This window comes from Enhydra lutris, unplaced genomic scaffold (genome assembly GCF_002288905.1).
Source record: "Enhydra lutris kenyoni isolate GAN:26980312 unplaced genomic scaffold, ASM228890v2 scaffoldscaffold51, whole genome shotgun sequence".
NCBI classification, from domain to species: Eukaryota; Metazoa; Chordata; class Mammalia; order Carnivora; family Mustelidae; genus Enhydra; species Enhydra lutris.
The window spans coordinates 3,190,258-3,206,699 of record NW_019154135.1 but is presented as its reverse complement, the minus strand read 5'-3'; the positions used below and the strand labels follow the sequence as shown (position 1 = coordinate 3,206,699).

At 49.7% G+C, this 16,442-nt stretch overlaps 1 protein-coding gene across 1 annotated transcript in view; it reads left to right on the top strand.

Moving 5' to 3' along the window:
* The first annotated feature begins 6,508 nt into the window (after positions 1-6,508).
* The window catches only part of LOC111157070 (inhibin beta A subunit), a 10,992-nt gene continuing 1,058 nt past the window's right edge, over positions 6,509-16,442 (top strand). Inside the window, exon 1 of the mRNA XM_022518293.1 lies at positions 6,509-6,977. Within this exon, the coding sequence (XP_022374001.1) occupies positions 6,590-6,977 (388 nt within the window). The 5' untranslated portion in view covers positions 6,509-6,589. The remainder of the gene's footprint in view (positions 6,978-16,442) is intronic.

Sequence of the window (16,442 nt, the reverse complement as noted above, 5' to 3'; positions counted from 1 at the left end):
CCCAAGGGCCCGGGCAATGGGCAGGCTCCGGCTGTCCAGGAAACAGGCAGGGCTTGCCAACCCTGTATCCCATCTCAACCATTTGACGAGACTCCTGATCTCACTGCAGCAAATATCACTCTGGATCCTGCCCACGTTTTCTGGATTCCGAGCTGCCTCTCAAGGGAGTCACCGCTCCCCACCGAGGCAAGGCTTTCCTGCCTTGAGCCCAGAATAACACGGCAGCTGCTGAGAACACCTCGAGTCCTTTTGATTTCTCTCCATAGTCACGTTTTATGTTCCGTTTCCCAGACGGGATGAACCAGAAATCATGCTTTTTTGGAATCAGATTTTTCATAGGAAGGAACTAAAACACCCTGAGTCGTCGGCGGCAGAGTCCGCGCTCCCAACCCCCCCGGCCTCCTGCCATTTCAGCTGAATCAGACGACAACTTGCCGCTCACCTGCTTGGGGCGTTTGTGTCCCCCGGCGTGTATTTTTCACTAAATAACAGCGGTGCGTGAACCGCAGGGAAAATAAGAGAGCCGTGAAAAACGGCCCCGTTTTCTAGGCCTGTCTCCTTGTTCCAGGAGTAGTGAGCAAAGAGACCAATTAATAGCATGGATGAAAGCCGAAGGACATACGGTTTGCCTGAGAAGAAAAATGAACATTCTTGCTTCTTGATCTCTGCCAACTTTGTACGGGGACAGCTGCTGCCACGGGTAAACACCACTCTAAGTTAGCCGTGCCCTAAGGTGTGTGGCACCACAGGCCACAGGGAGGCCCCCCGGGACGCCGGTCTCTCCTCTCTTCCCCCCACTGAGCTCTTATCCTTAAATGAACTTTGTTTTTTGACCAGCTCACTAATTGTGATTGAAAACACCAGCTCCCCAGCAAGGCACAAGCACTGGAGTTAGCAGCAGCAAGACGGGCCCTAATTGCTCCATTTACATAAAAGTAGAAACATACAACGTCTAAATATAAATCTCTGGCACATCGTGCCTTTTGCAATTACAGTAAAATAAGGTACCACAGTTTCCCTCCCGGCTCCTTCTCGCAGCAAGCTGCTCCGCCGGGTTCTCCAGGGGCCGCTCCTCGAGGCGAGAACAGAGCCCCTGCAAACGCTCCGGCGAGTAGTCGGGAGCTTTGTGAAGTCGCCAGTAAATCAGGCCGCCTGCACTAGGTGGAAAACGCGGTGGCAGCGGGCCACCGTGCTAGCGCAGAAGCGGGTAGGACCCAGCTCCACGCGGGGAAGGGGGACAGCTCGTGGGGCGTGAGCGCTCCCGGCGCGCCCCTGCCCGCGCCGCAGCCCGCCCGCGGGTCCCCGCGCTGGTCCCTGACCCTGGCCGTGCTTGCGACCCTGGCACCGAAGGCTGGGTTCAGAGATTCCCAGCTGCGCTCACTGAATAGTGATCCCCCCCCTCCCTCTTTCTCCCCCTTCGCTGAATTCTTTAGCTGCCAAAAGGGGGGAAAAATCAAGAGCTGCTCTTAAAAGAAGTTGCCCTTGCTGGTGCTCGGGGTAAAAATAGAGGCGGCCGCTTCGGAGCGGCTTGGCCCAGACTCCAGCGCCGCGAGCCGGGCTCGAGCAGCGGCCGCGTTCCGGCGTGATCCCTGGGAGCTGCCAGCAGGTGTTGCTCAAGGTACAGTAGCAGGCCGAGCAGCGGGGACCGCAGGGCCGGGCGTGGGGACGCTGCGGGGGGAGGGGGCCGGAAGTGAAAGAGAAACCAAACCGAGGCAGGAAAAGGAGATGCTTGTCAGGAGTTGGGCTGACCCGCTCACCCCTGGGCCCTTGAGTTCGGCAGGCAAGAGCTCATTCCCAGTCCACGAGAGGCGACCCAAGTTGTTTTAACCTGCCTGCGTCCTCTAGCCCCCCCCCCACGCCCCCGCCCCCACCTTAATTTCCACTGAGTGAGGAGGCATTTCCAGCGTGGCTCAGCTCTAAGGCTGACATCACTGCGGGTGGGCTGACCCGGTAAGTGGGCACCTCACTGGCATCCCGGGGGGCCAACTCGATCTGAGTCACACACACATGTAGAAGAAGGTCGCTCCTCTAGAAGGGGCTCTGCACATTTCTGGGACACAAATGTGGACAGAAAGCCACCAAGGCATCTCCAAAAGAGTATCACCTGCGATTTTCGGAGCACGCCCTTGACCCTGCAGTTGAGTATTGTGGATCCCACCTGATAGGCCCAGACACTGAGGTCCGAGGTTATGTGGTTAGCAAACCATGGAACCAGGGTCTGTCTGATCTGGGTTTGTTTTGTGTCCCCAAAGTCATAAACACGATGGTATTTCCAGGACACCGGGGTTCATGCCTGGGGGGTGGGGGTGGGGGGACAGGGGGTTTCAGAGGCCCCAGGGCTGTCCAGGAGTGCTCATCCAAAAGGCTGGCGAAGTTCCTTTCTTCCATAGAGGTTGAGTCCCTCCCTCTGATTCCAAACTGATGGGCAGGGAGTTTTGGAGTTAACCAGCACCGATCCTGTCTCTATCTTTCCTTCCCAGACTCCCTCTGTTCCTCTACAACCTAATGATTTAATTTCTTACTTTATTTCTGCGTATGCAGTTCTTAGACTACCCCCCCCACCCCAATGCACAGCTCACCATCCACACTCTCTCTGTGCTTAGCCAAGGCAGACCCTCCCACACAGCAAACTTCTGGTGTCCTAAAGGAACCTTCTCCAACTACACATCAGGAGGCCAGAGCCTCTATATTTTGCTTGTGGGCACAGTGAAAAGTTTATTTTATGCATGTTAAATCCTGCATACAAAACAACATATCTGGTCATATGGCTTTCATTAGCTCCCAATTTTGCACATTTTATTCAACTTGTCATGAGTCCCCAGCTCATGCTTCAGATTTGCTCCTTCAAACAACCCTTCCCCACTGTGCTGGTCTGAAGATTCCTCCCAACTGTGTTATTTCTCAGCCTTGCTAGCAACCCTCTCCCCCAACAGAAACTCTCACCATCTTAACTCCTATTCCAAGGAACGTTTGTTTCTTTTCATTAATCTCATGTTATATTCGTAACAACTTAGAAATCACAGGACTTGCAGTTCTGATAAAGAAGAATGATGTGTGAGCTTGCTTTCTTTCTCTGTTAGTTGGATTGGGATTCTTAAAGACTTGGGAAGGATAGGTACAAAGTTCACTAGCAGAGAATGAGTATTTTCCAAGTTCTTGGTGATATGTGATTCATGAAGCAGACATTCAATTTCAAGATGTAAAATCATAGTGTAAGTCAGGGGAGGGCAGACCATTCTCATATAGGTATACATATTTTCCCATTTTTCTCCCCTCCGTGAAGGATCTTATTTTAAAAAAAGTAAAATCAGAATCCCTATAAAGAGCACTGCAAATTTTCTTCCCTGTAAGAAACAATAAAATACTTTGTAAATAGAGGCAACTTCATGAAGTAACAGATGTTTTATGTGAAGACATAAAACTGAACCTGAATATAATGAGAAGTGTGTGCTCGAGCAGTAAAAGTTGGAAGCTGGACACTCAGGGAGCTCTAGCTGTTCAATGTCAGTGTTTTTCTAAAAGGTAGTCTAGTCGGTCCGAGGTTTCCCTGGCTCTCGGTGATCACCAAGTAGTGTCCCAGCAGCCAAGAAAGGCTTTCCATTAGATAATGAATTATGAAATATGTCTCACACTGGAAAAACCAGTCATCTGCTGATGTCATGCTGATTCTAACCAATCCCAAACAAAGTCCCAGCCCTCCTCTGTTTGAGTGGTACCAATGTGTGAGTGTGCAAAGAAGTAGTACAGTATAAAACTTCAGAGTGCCAAAACCATGAAGAGGAACTCCTCAGACAGCTCTTACCACATGATCCAAGAGTCTGCTGGTGGAAGAGAGAGGACCGGAAAGGTAATGCTTTTTAACTCTTACTTAGGAGGTCTTGACACATGCAGAGTTCGAAAGGTTTACTTACTGCTTTTCCAGGCACGTTGTTGATTTGTACCTTTGATATGATCCAGGCAGCTTAATACAGCTTTTAATAGTAGAACATGCAAATAGACGGCGTGTGTATTCAACCCACTCAGCACTTATAGACAAGTACATATGCCACAGAGAAAGCTGTTTTTAAGAGTTCCACTCACCACCAGTAAATTCAGGGAACACACACACACAGACAGAGGGGATCCAAATATTGATAAGCTGCCCTTATCTCCGTGCGGCTCTTAGGACCCTCTGAGTTGTTTGAAGTCATTAGACCTAGAGTTTTATTTCAGACTCTCTTGTAAAATTTAATTGGGCTACAAAATGCTTTGGGTTCTGTACATGTGATGCCAAATACGGTAGGTTATATTTTGTATTTCAAAGATGTTTGATTAACGGGTTATAACGCAGCTGCCCCCTCCCCATTCTCTCTCACCATTACCCCTACTTTAAAAAAAAAAAAATAGACTCTTTAAGGAATGTCGACCAGGTCTTAAGAAGAAGAGCAGAGTAATTGATGTTCCTGGAGAAGAAATCCCAAACTGTGATACATGGCTTGGAACAGAGAAAGTCTTGCAAGTAATTGTTTTGGAAAAGGGGGACAGGGTGTCAGATTCAGAAAAGCATTGTTATCTCTGCAAACTGGAATTTTACCTTAATGTCACAGTTTCCTCACCCTCCTCCTCTTGCCCTCAGATCCTAGGCTTGTAGTAATGATATTTATTAAGTTTTCCACCCAGAGCGCATTGCTTAACTACAAAACTCTGAACACACTAGGTGTCAGATATAAGCTGACTATATCTACAGAAACTGAGGGCTTATGTGTGGGAAAGAAACCGAGAGAGAAGGAAAGCTTTAACAGATGGACTTCTTAAAGATACTTCTGCATGATAAAAGCAATAAGACAGAAAATGAAAAAAGGGTGGTGGGGGGGAGAATAAAAAAAACTCAGAGAGGCATTGTTTAAAAATTCACATTTTTCTTTTTCTGTGAACGCTGAAATCCATGATGATTTCATCTGTGCTGTTCCTTTGGGGGGATAAAGGAGCCATCAAGGGGCCAGTCCAGGAACACGTTGGTCGAGAACAGGGTAGGAGGCAGACTGAAAAAGTCTCACAGGGCAGAGGAAATCATTGGCCAATATATTTTGGAGAGTCTTTTCCCCTGGGACCAGTTATCCAAGTCCTAGGAGCACATTGTTTGTAGGAAATAATGTGGGAAAGGCCAAATGAACTTTGCATTTTATCTGTTAAGTCGGGACTGGAGGTGGTGGGCTGTAATGTGTGTGTGTGTGTGTGTGTGTGTGTGTGTGTGCAGGGCAGAAGGGGGCGGCGGCGGTTAGGGAGAGGGGAGAGAGTTTCAGGTGACAGGAGCAGGTAGAATATTCCCTGTGCATCCTTCAGTGCCTGGTTGCGTTTTGCAGTTGGGGAAAGTAGAGTGTCTGAGATGACCCCAAACAGCAATTCTACTCCGCTCCCCTCAGATCCCCCACCAGAGCGGGTGACCCTGAACATTTAAATATGAATGAATGGGAAGCCCGCAACCTCCAGGACTCCCTCTCGCCGCTGGCTGGCTGACCCAGCGGCTCCCTGGCCCCTCTGCCCCTGACCCCCACTACCTGTCCGCCCACCTCCAGGAACCCCTGGCCCCGCCTTAGGAGGCAGGGGCCGGGGTGCCGGGGGCGGGGGGGGGGGGTGTCATTTAGAGCTGCGGGGTGGAGGGCCCTGGGGGCAGATCGTTTCAACCTAGTCATCCCAGGAGATTGGGACAGTGCCTTCCAGTGGGGTTTTCTTTCCCCTCCAAAAGAGGAAGAAGGTGAAGCAAGGGGACTAGGCAGAGAAAGAAAAAGAAAGGGGGGAGGGAAGTAGAACAAAATTAGGAGGATTTCTTTCAGAAGGGAAAGTAGAACTCCCGAGAATGGTGATATCTGAAGAGAGGTGTGTGTGAGGGAACAGTGAGCAGAAGGAAAGCAGCCTGTCAGAAAACGGGCTGTCCCTCCCCTTCCTAATCACAGCCTCTACTCACAAACTCCCTCCCTCGCCCATTCACGCACTCACTTAGGACCAATCGTTCTCTCTCTCCTCTCTCTCTCTCTCTCTCTCTCCTTCTCTCTCTCTCTCTCTCCCTCCCTCTCCCTCTCTCTCTCCCTCTCTCCCCCTCTTTCTCCCTCTCCCTGTCTCTCTCTCCCTGTCTCTCCCTCCCTCTCTCCCTCCCTCCCTCTCTCTCCCTCTCCCCCCTTCTCTCCTCTCTCTCCCTTTCTCCCTGTCTCTCTCCCTCCCATCCTCTCTCTGTCTCTGTCTGTCCCCCCCCCCACCCTGTCTCTCCCTCCCTCCCTCCCTCTCTCCCTCCCTCCCTCCCTCCCTCCTTCTCTCTTACTCGGAGACAGTCAGAACTCTCCTCCCTGACAGCCACAAACCTACAGCACTGACTGCCTTCCGAGAGGGAACCTGCAAACAAAACTTCACAGAAAACTTTTTGTTCTTGTTCCAGAGAATTTGCTGAAGAGGAGAAGGGAAAAAAAAAAATAAAATAAAAAAAAAGAAAGAAAGAAAGAAAGAAAGAAAGAGAAAAAAACAACACAACACAACAACAACAACAAAACCTGTGCGTGAGGGGGGAGGAAAAGCAGGGCCTTTTAAAAAGGCAATCACAACAACTTTTTCTGCCAGGATGCCCTTGCTTTGGCTGCGAGGATTTCTGTTGGCGAGTTGCTGGATTATAGTGAAGAGCTCCCCCACCCCGGGATCCGAGGGGCACGGCGCGGCCCCCGACTGCCCGTCCTGCGCGCTGGCCGCCCTCCCAAAGGACGTGCCCAACTCTCAGCCGGAGATGGTGGAGGCCGTCAAGAAGCACATTCTGAACATGCTGCACTTGAAGAAGAGACCCGAAGTCACCCAGCCGGTGCCCAAGGCGGCGCTTCTGAACGCCATCCGAAAGCTCCATGTGGGCAAAGTGGGGGAGAACGGGTACGTGGAGATAGAGGATGACATCGGCAGGAGGGCAGAAATGAATGAACTCATGGAGCAGACCTCGGAGATCATCACGTTCGCGGAATCAGGTCGGTGCGGGCGTTCGCGGGTGGGGGCGGCGCGCCCCGGGCCGGCCGGCCGGGGAGGAACTTGCGCCCGCGGCGGCGGCGGGGCGCCCGGGGGAGGTCACTCGGCGGCGGGCGCCGGCGGCGGCGGCGGCCGGAGGGGAGGCGGGGGAGCGGGCTGCGCCCACACGGGATTCTAGCCCGAGCCCCGGCCGCGGGCGGCTCGCTCGCACTTGCTGAACTCGGCCGATCGCCCCGAGCAAGCTGCGAGGGCCGGGCTGGAGCTGGACGCCCGCGGTGCCCGAGGCTCGCTCGCCCTGCCTCGGGAACCGGCTCCGAGCAGCCCCGAGGGAGAGCCCGGGCGTCTGCGGGTGCGGAGGGGAGGGGGTCCAGGAGGCCCCCGGACCTCATCCAAAGTTTTGGGGGGGGGGGGGGGGCGTGCGCGGAGTGCGGGGTCGCGGCGGAACGGCACAGATGAAGTCATTGTCTTCAAGCAAACCTTCCCTTTAAAAGTCCAGCCAGGGGCCACACCGGGGAAGCAGGGCACGCATATTATTAGTGACAGCCCCTTCTCCCTTCAGAAACTCCGTCTTCCGGGAGCACAGGCATCACCTTCCAGGCAGGAAAGAGGGACTTTGGGGGACAGCTGACACTGAACCGGCAGTCACTTTTGGAACACTGACTTTTGCTCTCTCAGCAACCGCCGCCACCACCACCACCAAAAGAGAGTTTTGTTCTCTGCAAAGTTACTAAGAGCTCTCTGCCAAGGAATGCAACCTTGACAAAGTGCTCTCAGATACTACGCTGAACTCTCACTCAATCCTTAAGAGGAAGAACTTTAATAGGTTCCGATCATTGGCTCAGGACCACAGGAACCTGTTGCTGAGTAGACAGATACCTGTCAGAAGCGTGGCCACAGACGTGGAGGCAGGTTATTTTTACAGTTATGGGACGCAGACCCTTAGCACGCGGCAAGCCCATGCACGCCCGGCACACAGATGTGTTCATACCCTGTTACTTTCACGGTAATGCCAGCCTAAAGAATCATATCCCTTGCCAAACCCATTTGAAAGGAATGCCATTGTTTTGTTTGGTGGAGCATATGGCCAGTAAAGTACGTGCAGGGACTCCCAGCATTTCTGTTTAAAAGTTTGCCGCAGCAGTATAAACAATTAAGGCAACACTCAGAATTTCCAATCCTGAAAACCTGTTGACTCAGATGTTCTGTTTTCAAGAAAACCGTGCCAGACCTGGGCATCCTTTTGGGGAGCAGATAGCCTGCTTGGCTTCCTGGCTTCCCTGGTGAGAGAAGCCCTGCTGTCCTACAAGCTTCCTGGCAGGACAGTCTCTCTCTCTCTCACCAGAAGCTTCTCTTCAAAGAAGGGCTCTCTTTCTCTAAAGCTCTTTCTGGACGCAGGCCCCAAAGGACATGATCCTTAGGACTTTATCTGTTGAAGTTTATTGAGGAGACCAAGTCAGGTTGGCATTTCCACCTTGCCACTCACCTTTCCTGATTGCAGGGGAGGGAAGAAAGTGCTTTACTGACATTGAGTCCCATGGAGGGGAACGGATTCCAGTAGTCTAGAGGTCTGTCTGCTCCCTGTGCTGATACAAAGGGACCCCGTATAGGTTTTTATATACCAGTTACTACACACGATGGCTTGAATTTCAGGCCCTACTCCATTGGCCTTACCCGTGTCAGATGACTAAGTATACCTATTCCCTGGGACCACTATTAACATACACCTGATGCTCGAGACAGCCTTGCTTCCTAACCTAGCTGACTTGTCTAGCAAATCCCGCTCTTGGCATTGAGAGGTTCTGCAGTGAAAGAATTTGACCTTTTACATTCTTTCTTACTTATGGCCTTCATCTCAGAGGCCGTCTTTTTCTCATTTGTAGGAAATCTTGCCCTTTTTTTTCTTTTTCTTTCCTGTTAGGTGTTTAGTTTAAAAGAAATTGAGTTACTTTTCAAAAAGGTGATTCATTTGACTCACGCGTTGACTCCAGTTTAAGGTTTATAATGGAAAACTTCTCCTGATTGAGTTTACAACTCGACTTCGGGTGAGCTGCTGGAGTCCCAGAGAAGGTTTACGACACACTTACTTATTTTTCTCATCTGAGAAGTTTCGCACATCAACTTCAGGTTGATTTACTAGGATTTCGTGGAATTAATGATTGCTATCTGGGCAGTTGATTCTCCAAGAGGAGTGCCAGATGAGTATTTTGTTGCTGATTTGGCCAACCAGTAAAAGAGTTTTATCATCTGACTATACAAAAATGTCTTGCTGCTTTTGGAATAACTCAACCTTAATGATATTCAAACTATGTCAAATGTAAGAACTTGGAGAATAGCAGACGGTATTCATTTTTCTTTCCTCCACAAACTCTTTTGTACAGCGTGGAAGGCTGTGAGTCACTGTCATTGAGACTCGGGCCACAGATGCATACCCATAGATGTGTCTTTCAAACTTAAGATTCCCCGGTTGGGGGGTTTCATGTCTAATTTTTGCCTCAACCCCTCTTGATGGTTCACTAAAGCCCATGATGTGGCCCAGCAGTTGAGGGGCCACCAAAAACTCAAGTGCCTAGAACTCTTGGAACTGAGTTTGTCCCATTTGGGCTCAGGTGGAAGGTGCCCCATCTTTGTAAAGTTGATACGAGTTGTTACTGAGGGGTGAGGAATTGCGCCCTGACCCCCTGAAATTTCTCCCAACAGATCAAAATTATTTTTTTGTAACACATGTCACCCAAGACTGCTCACCAAGGTGACTGCATTCTTGGGACAGCTGGCACAAAATGCTCTGTGTCTACCTGAAGACCTTAAAGGAGAAGAAGGGATGGGTAGGGTCAAGTGCGCTCTCTGTGTAATCGTCAGCCAGGCTGAAATCGGTGGCCTTCTTGATGGCTCTATCTTATTTTATCCTCTTGTGATTTGTGACAATATCTGGTCAGTGTACAGTAACAGCATATTACCGAGTCTCCATATGCTGCCAGATTTATATGTTGATTATGGTAATCAACATAGCAATTGACAGCACTTGTTGAAGAACAGATAGGGACAGAAAGACAAACGAAGCCCCAGGAAATGCGCAATGCTCTCTAAGCCCAGGTGTTGTTGAAAGCAACACATAAATCTCCCTCTCTTGGAGGATTCCCTTTGAATTAGAAATATGCACTTGCCAAACGGGGGTCTAAGAAGGCTGGCTTGGGTGACTATTTCTCCCCAGCCCAAGAAAGTCATCTCAAGCCAGAGCTGACTCATACCGATTCCATGCCAGCTTAAGGAAATTTCCTGCAAGTTACCCCTCACTGAAGGGTGCTTTTAGGGGTTACACACTTTCTTCTCTCAATAATGCAAAGTGATCGGCCACAAGAGGGCGCATTCCAAAGACTTTTGCTCCTCAGCGGTTAATCTAGGGAAAGGCATTTTCGGCTCCTGGAAGCCCCATTCTGTAGCGCCCAAATCTTGGTACTTACCGGTTGCCCCCTGCTTCCTCTCATCCTCCAGAAAACGTGAGGATTTTATGGGATGGGAGAAACATGGCTACCTGTGACCCAGTAAATGAGACGGAAGAAAGGAAGTGGGGATTCTAGTGATACATGGGAGCATTCCGGAGCTCTGTGGAAGACAGAGGAATGATCCATTTCAGAAGCAAACAAAGCAGAGCGTGGAGAAGTGTGACCATGAATCATCAGCAGCGCTGATCTGCTCACACATCTCTCCCTAGGACGGCTGGCTGCCTGGCTTTGACCAAAATGCCTTCAGCCTCCCCTCATTTTGTGGCCTGGTTTGCCTGTCTTATCAACGCTTTTCACCAGCAACAAATGACAAGTGACTTCCAACAGGGAGGAAAGGGCTGTTTGCTGTGAGAATCTGGGTACAGCTTCGGAAGATACGTTTGTTTCTAAACTGAGTGGGGAGCCAAATGGGGGAGAAGAGACAAGAAGCGAGATGCCTCGTGGTTTGGGCCTGTGACGTAGGTGGGTCGGAGTTAGCGTGGGGGAGCCTCAGAGGATAGAAAGTCAGCTTTCATATATGGAGAACTGGGAGTCATACCTTCTCAGGCACTTTTAATGAAAACATGTATTTGTCTTGGCCCCTTTTGCTAACCTGTACTGGAGCGTGAGCTGTAGATCAGAATTCCTCATACTCCAACGGTTCCTGGACCCCAAACCAAAAGTGCAAAAGTTCTCGGGAACTTTGGAAGAAGTCGCTGAAATTTCTGTAGGTTGAATCTTAAGAAATTTTTCTGCTTCTTTTCGGAACCTAAAACCCCTTTCTCTCTACCTCTCTCTCTCTCTCTCTCTTTCTCTCTATTTCATCCCCACTGAAATGGAAGAGGCCCGAATGTCCTCTGGCATTTACAATTCAATAGCAGAGCGGAAGGGAAAAAAAAAAAAAAAAAAACAAGAAGGCTAACAAAACCAATCCAGATAATTTTTGACCAAACTTGTAGTTCTGCTCCAAGGCAAAACCCTTGGCTACAGGTTAAGGGAGGCATCACCTCTAAGACCTCACTTGCTACCTTCTGCAGAAACCCCTGGAAACAGTCCAAATGCAAAGTTAGTGACTCAGAGAACACGCATGCGCACCTGGTTGCCCGTGTGCTCCCACCAGTGACTGCACCAACTACGCACAGCGAAATCTGGGTCCAGAATGCAAAATTAAAGTAACAGCCGCATTTCACAACAAGGCTTTTCCCCCATCTCGAGTTAAAATCCTCCATAAACAACAAGATTTTCCACATTCACATTAGAGATGGAATTCTTAGCCATATGTACAAGGGCAGGATGCTTTAAGCAGGAACCCGGTGAGGAAAACAAAACGGAACACAAACCAAATACTCTGTGTATTTGTGTGTGTGTGTGTGTGTGTGTGTGCGTGTGCATGCGTGTGTGTGTGTGTGTTTCTTATTTCATTGGAAATGTTCATATGCCCACAGATCTGAGGTGAGGGCTTGAGGAAGAGCAGAATTTTGAGTCCTGGTGTGGGGGATGGGAACAACCAGGGGCTTGGTTGCTTAACCCTTGGCAGGCCTGCTTTCGTGCTTGAGTTCTTAAAAATATCTGAAAAATTCTGAGAGCAAAGGAAAAAAGGTGCTTTGGGGATTCTTCCTTGCAGCTTCTAGTCTTTCCTCTGTTGCAACCCCTTGCCCAGCAGCATTTCAAAGGTCTTCTCTGTAAGGTGCCATCTTTATACCTCCTACTCATTCTTATGCACCTTTCTCTCTCCCCTTGGTTTTGTGTCCACCGGGCTCATAGAGGTTTAAGTGATGAAATATTATCACCCACATAGGTTTGCGTGGGACTTTCTTAGTGAATTACTCAGGCAGAGCAGGCTGTGATACAAGACTTGCTCACGAGCCTCGGGAGGGAAAAAAATAGCACAGAGGATGAAAAGAATATTATCAGAGAGTAGGTAATGAAAGGTTAGCAAAGCCAACAGCTATATCTAGGTAGCTAGGTAATAATGTAGGAACCCAGTGCGCACCTGTACCAACTAATCTGTACCTGCTCACAAAGCATTGTGGGAAGGCTTCCATTTCAGGATTTGATGCAGGAGATCATTAAGTCAAACCTGAAACTGATTAGTAATTGATCCTAAACACCTCAGCCTCAGGCAACCTCCTTCCATTTTTCAAATTGCTATGCCTAGAGATTTGAGGACTGGAGCATTCTCAAAGCACCACCACAGTCTAACACTCTCTCTTAGGTCAGATACAGATAAAGGGAATAGAATCAAGTGACAAGTTCTATTTTTCATTCCTAAGAAATTTGAGGGTTGTAATATCTTTCTGAAACCTACAGCCCTGATAATTATTAATCATCTCAGCTTCTAGCTGTCTCATTCTCTCCACCCCCTTCTGCAATGAAAGCTAAAGGTAAAAGAGAAAAAAAAAAGCACTGCACTGTTTAATAAGTCAAATACAATAGAACTTTTAAAATGTACCTGCATGTAAGGTAGACATTAGGAAGACTTGCATCTCTCTCTTCCCCCTGTTCTCCTGAGCATTATGGCAACAGCATTTTCATGAAATTGGATCTGTTTTATTTTTTTTCCCTGATAAAATATCATGCAATATACAAACAGCAGTTCCAGAAATGGACACCAGGAGAAGGAGGCGACAGGCATGTCAATTAGTAGGGGGAAAATCCAAATGTCAGAAATATGGGGGAGAGATTCAGCAAACAGGCAATAGATGTGAATACAGGAACAGTCTTTTCAAGCTCAGATACTTAAACCGATGCGTAAATCGGCCCCGTGCTTCTCCCCACATGCGGGCGAGGCCACACAGTTAATTATTAGCCAGGACCAGGTTGAAAGTCATTTTATGATGCCTCCCTGATCCTAATATAACAGCACCTGACAGATTGAGCCCCCTCTAATGAGCACTCTCTTTGTACGATCCTCTCTCAGGAACACTAAATCATTTGCTTCCGAGTACAGCTGCCTGTGAAGAAGGGGTGGGGCTAGCTCATGCCTTAGAAACCTGCCCTGGTGGAATGAGGGGCTGTCCTGTGGGCTGTTCCTGGAAGCCAGGGACCTCAGCCTCCCTGGCCCCTACAAAAGCAATCTGCATGTACTCTAGCTCCTTGGATCAAGTCAGTCAATTAGCCCACCCTGGCCCCCGCCCCACCCCCAGCCTCTGTAGACATTCTGGACTCGCTTCTTGGAAAGGCTGCCGTGGGCTGGTTCGCACTGCCATCGGGATCCTCTCTCTACTGGAGGAAGGACCATCTACCTTCTCCCAGCCCCTCCTGCCAAGCCCCGGTAAAAGCAGAGAGAAGCTTGTGGGAATGAGTTACCTGAAACCCAGAGAGCTTTCCCATCCCAAGGTCGAATCAGAGTCTCCAGTTTCACACTCTTTCCTAGAAAAACAAAACACAGCCTCGTGCCCTCTGGCTTCTCTAATTTAGCAGCTACTATCTCTCTGTCTTTACAGTGGCACCCCGCACAGTGTAAGGTTTCAGAACAGCAGGTAGCTTGTTACTATTCTCTGTGGGACACGGAGGGAGGTTCCTGCACCCCCATCCAGGGAGCTTCCAGAAGGACCCTACCCCTTCAGATCTGCTGCTGAATGTCTTTTTATATTTAAATCATTAAGCTCTCCCTCCTGGAATCTTCTCTTTTTTCTTCCCCCCCCCCCCCCCCCCCCCCAAAAAACCAAACAGCATCAGAAAACCCACCAGCTTTTAGCAAAGAGGAATACTGTCTTCATGTCTTGAAAAGAAATCACGTTCCCTAAAAAATGACAGTCTTCCCTCCTTCTAACTGCTTTCTACTCTGGTGATCTAATCGTGAACCTAGCTTTACCATTCATTTTAACCCCTGCCAGAGATCCAAGGCTGGAGGAGAGGGACCTCCCCCAGCCCCTCCACCCGGCCACCTCCCACCCCCAGCACCACAATTGGAGGCCAATGTGCTAGCGACTTTATACCAAGATGCCAGAGAATCTTTTGTATACACATGTAGCCTTTCCTGGCCCTGGCCTCAGTGAATTTACCACTATCAGAATCACAGCGTGCAGAGTGTGTTAAATTAAGAACAGAATCTACAGTGCGCAATGCACAGAAAAGCCTGCCTTCTGATGCAGAGAGAACTTGAAACTGTGCCGAAAATTTATAGTACCGTAAACATCTCAGGGCTGAGAGTGATAAGTATGGCTGGATTTCCGTTAGCTATAGAAATCCAGGCAGGGAGACCCTCCCAGGGAGTTGCGAGTTCTAAGATGACCTTCCCCAACATTGTTCTCAGATTTGTGTCCGGGATGCGTGTACGCCGGACAGTTGTCAGCAGGTACCCACAGGAGGCAGTCGGGCAAAGAGGGCATGTTTCATAGACCAGCGAGCGGTAAAAGTGCGACTGGGGGAAGCTGTTTCCTCGATCGGAACGTTCCAGTCTGGACACCTGTTCCTCGCAGTAAACGTCGCCACGTGTATAGACACACAGGTGCTTATTGAAAGAGAAGGGAACGGTTTAAGTTAGGCAGGAACTGCATGGTCTCTGAATCCAACTGCCTTGCCGGTGTGGGGATTTCCTTTCTGTTAGTAGCAGTTGCTGTAATTGGGGCTCATTAAGCTGCATTCAGAAGAGAAGGAGGCAAAAACGGGGGATGCAGCAGTGGGAGGTGGATCTCTTAATCTAACATGACTGGATGCTGAGGACGCGATTGCCTCATTCCTGGTAAACGCTGGGCCGTGACAGTGAATGAGATAGATAGGATCTCAGACCAGGGGCATTCTAAATCAGACTGGCAGGGGGGTCAGGGCGGTCAGGGACTGAACCCTTATCAAGGGCAGCCACTGAAGGTGATGTGTTGGGAACCGGAGTGTTCGAGGCAGGGGTCACTGCCTGGAGGTGAGATAGTGTACAGCTGACCTTGAACAAACACCGTGTGGCTGCACCACAGAGGATGGGGCACTGGGAGAGAGCCGGTGGTGAAGGTGGAGCAGTCAAGGTCATGCCCAGAATCCCGGATAGTTTCTGTTTTATACCTGCTTCATGGAGCAATGATTGGAAAGGGGCCTGGCTCTATGCTGGAGAACCAAATGCAAGAAAAACCTGCTGCAGGGACCCGGGAAAGAAAGAACGGAGGGGTGGGGCAGGTCATGGCCAAGGTGGAGGCTAGCTTGGTGGGCACTGGCTCCACTTACTTACATGGGGGGTGCCTGTGTATTTCTGTGGGAATAGCATCACTTTGACAGCTTGCTAGAGCTCACAGTGGGTTCTTTCTTCCTTCCTTTCTTTCTTTTTTAAATTTTATTATTCTTTTTTATTTGACAGAGAGAGAGAGAGAGAGAGAGAGAGAGACAGCAAGAAAGGGAACACAAGCAGGGGGATCGGGAGAGGGAGAAGTGGGCTCTCTGCCAAGTGGGAAGCCCAGTGCGGGGCTTGATCTCAGGGCTCTGGGATCATGACCTGAGCTGAAGGCAGATGCTTAACGACTGAGCCACCCACCCATGTTACATCAAACCTGCGGCAAAGTGGGTCCAATGTCATTGTGCCATTCCCATTTTATAGAAGATGCAACTGAGATTAAGCAGTGAACAGACACAGAGCACCCCCGCACCCCCACTGCAGGCTCCCGGACACTGGCTGAGATCTAGGCTCTTTTCTTTTTAGAGCCAGGAGTTGACAGACTTTCTCCGGAAATGGCCCAGAGCACATGTGTTCAGCTTTGCGGCCCGTCCCTGTTGTGACCGTTCAACTCCATGATCGAGGGCAGAAGCAGCCATAGACAGCCTATAAAGAACCGAGTGTAGCTGTGGTCCCATAAAACTTCATTTATGGGCACTGAAGTGTAAATTTCATGTAATTTTCACATGACACAAAATACGCTTTCTCTTCCGCCATTTAAAAATGTCAACACCTTTCTGCAGGCCGGTGGGCTGTTAACCCGCTGACCCCTGCCGGAGATAGCCCACAGCAGAGGCGCAGTGCTTGCTTGAGATGAGTGTGTGCTGACACCCCCCCCCCCCCCCCCC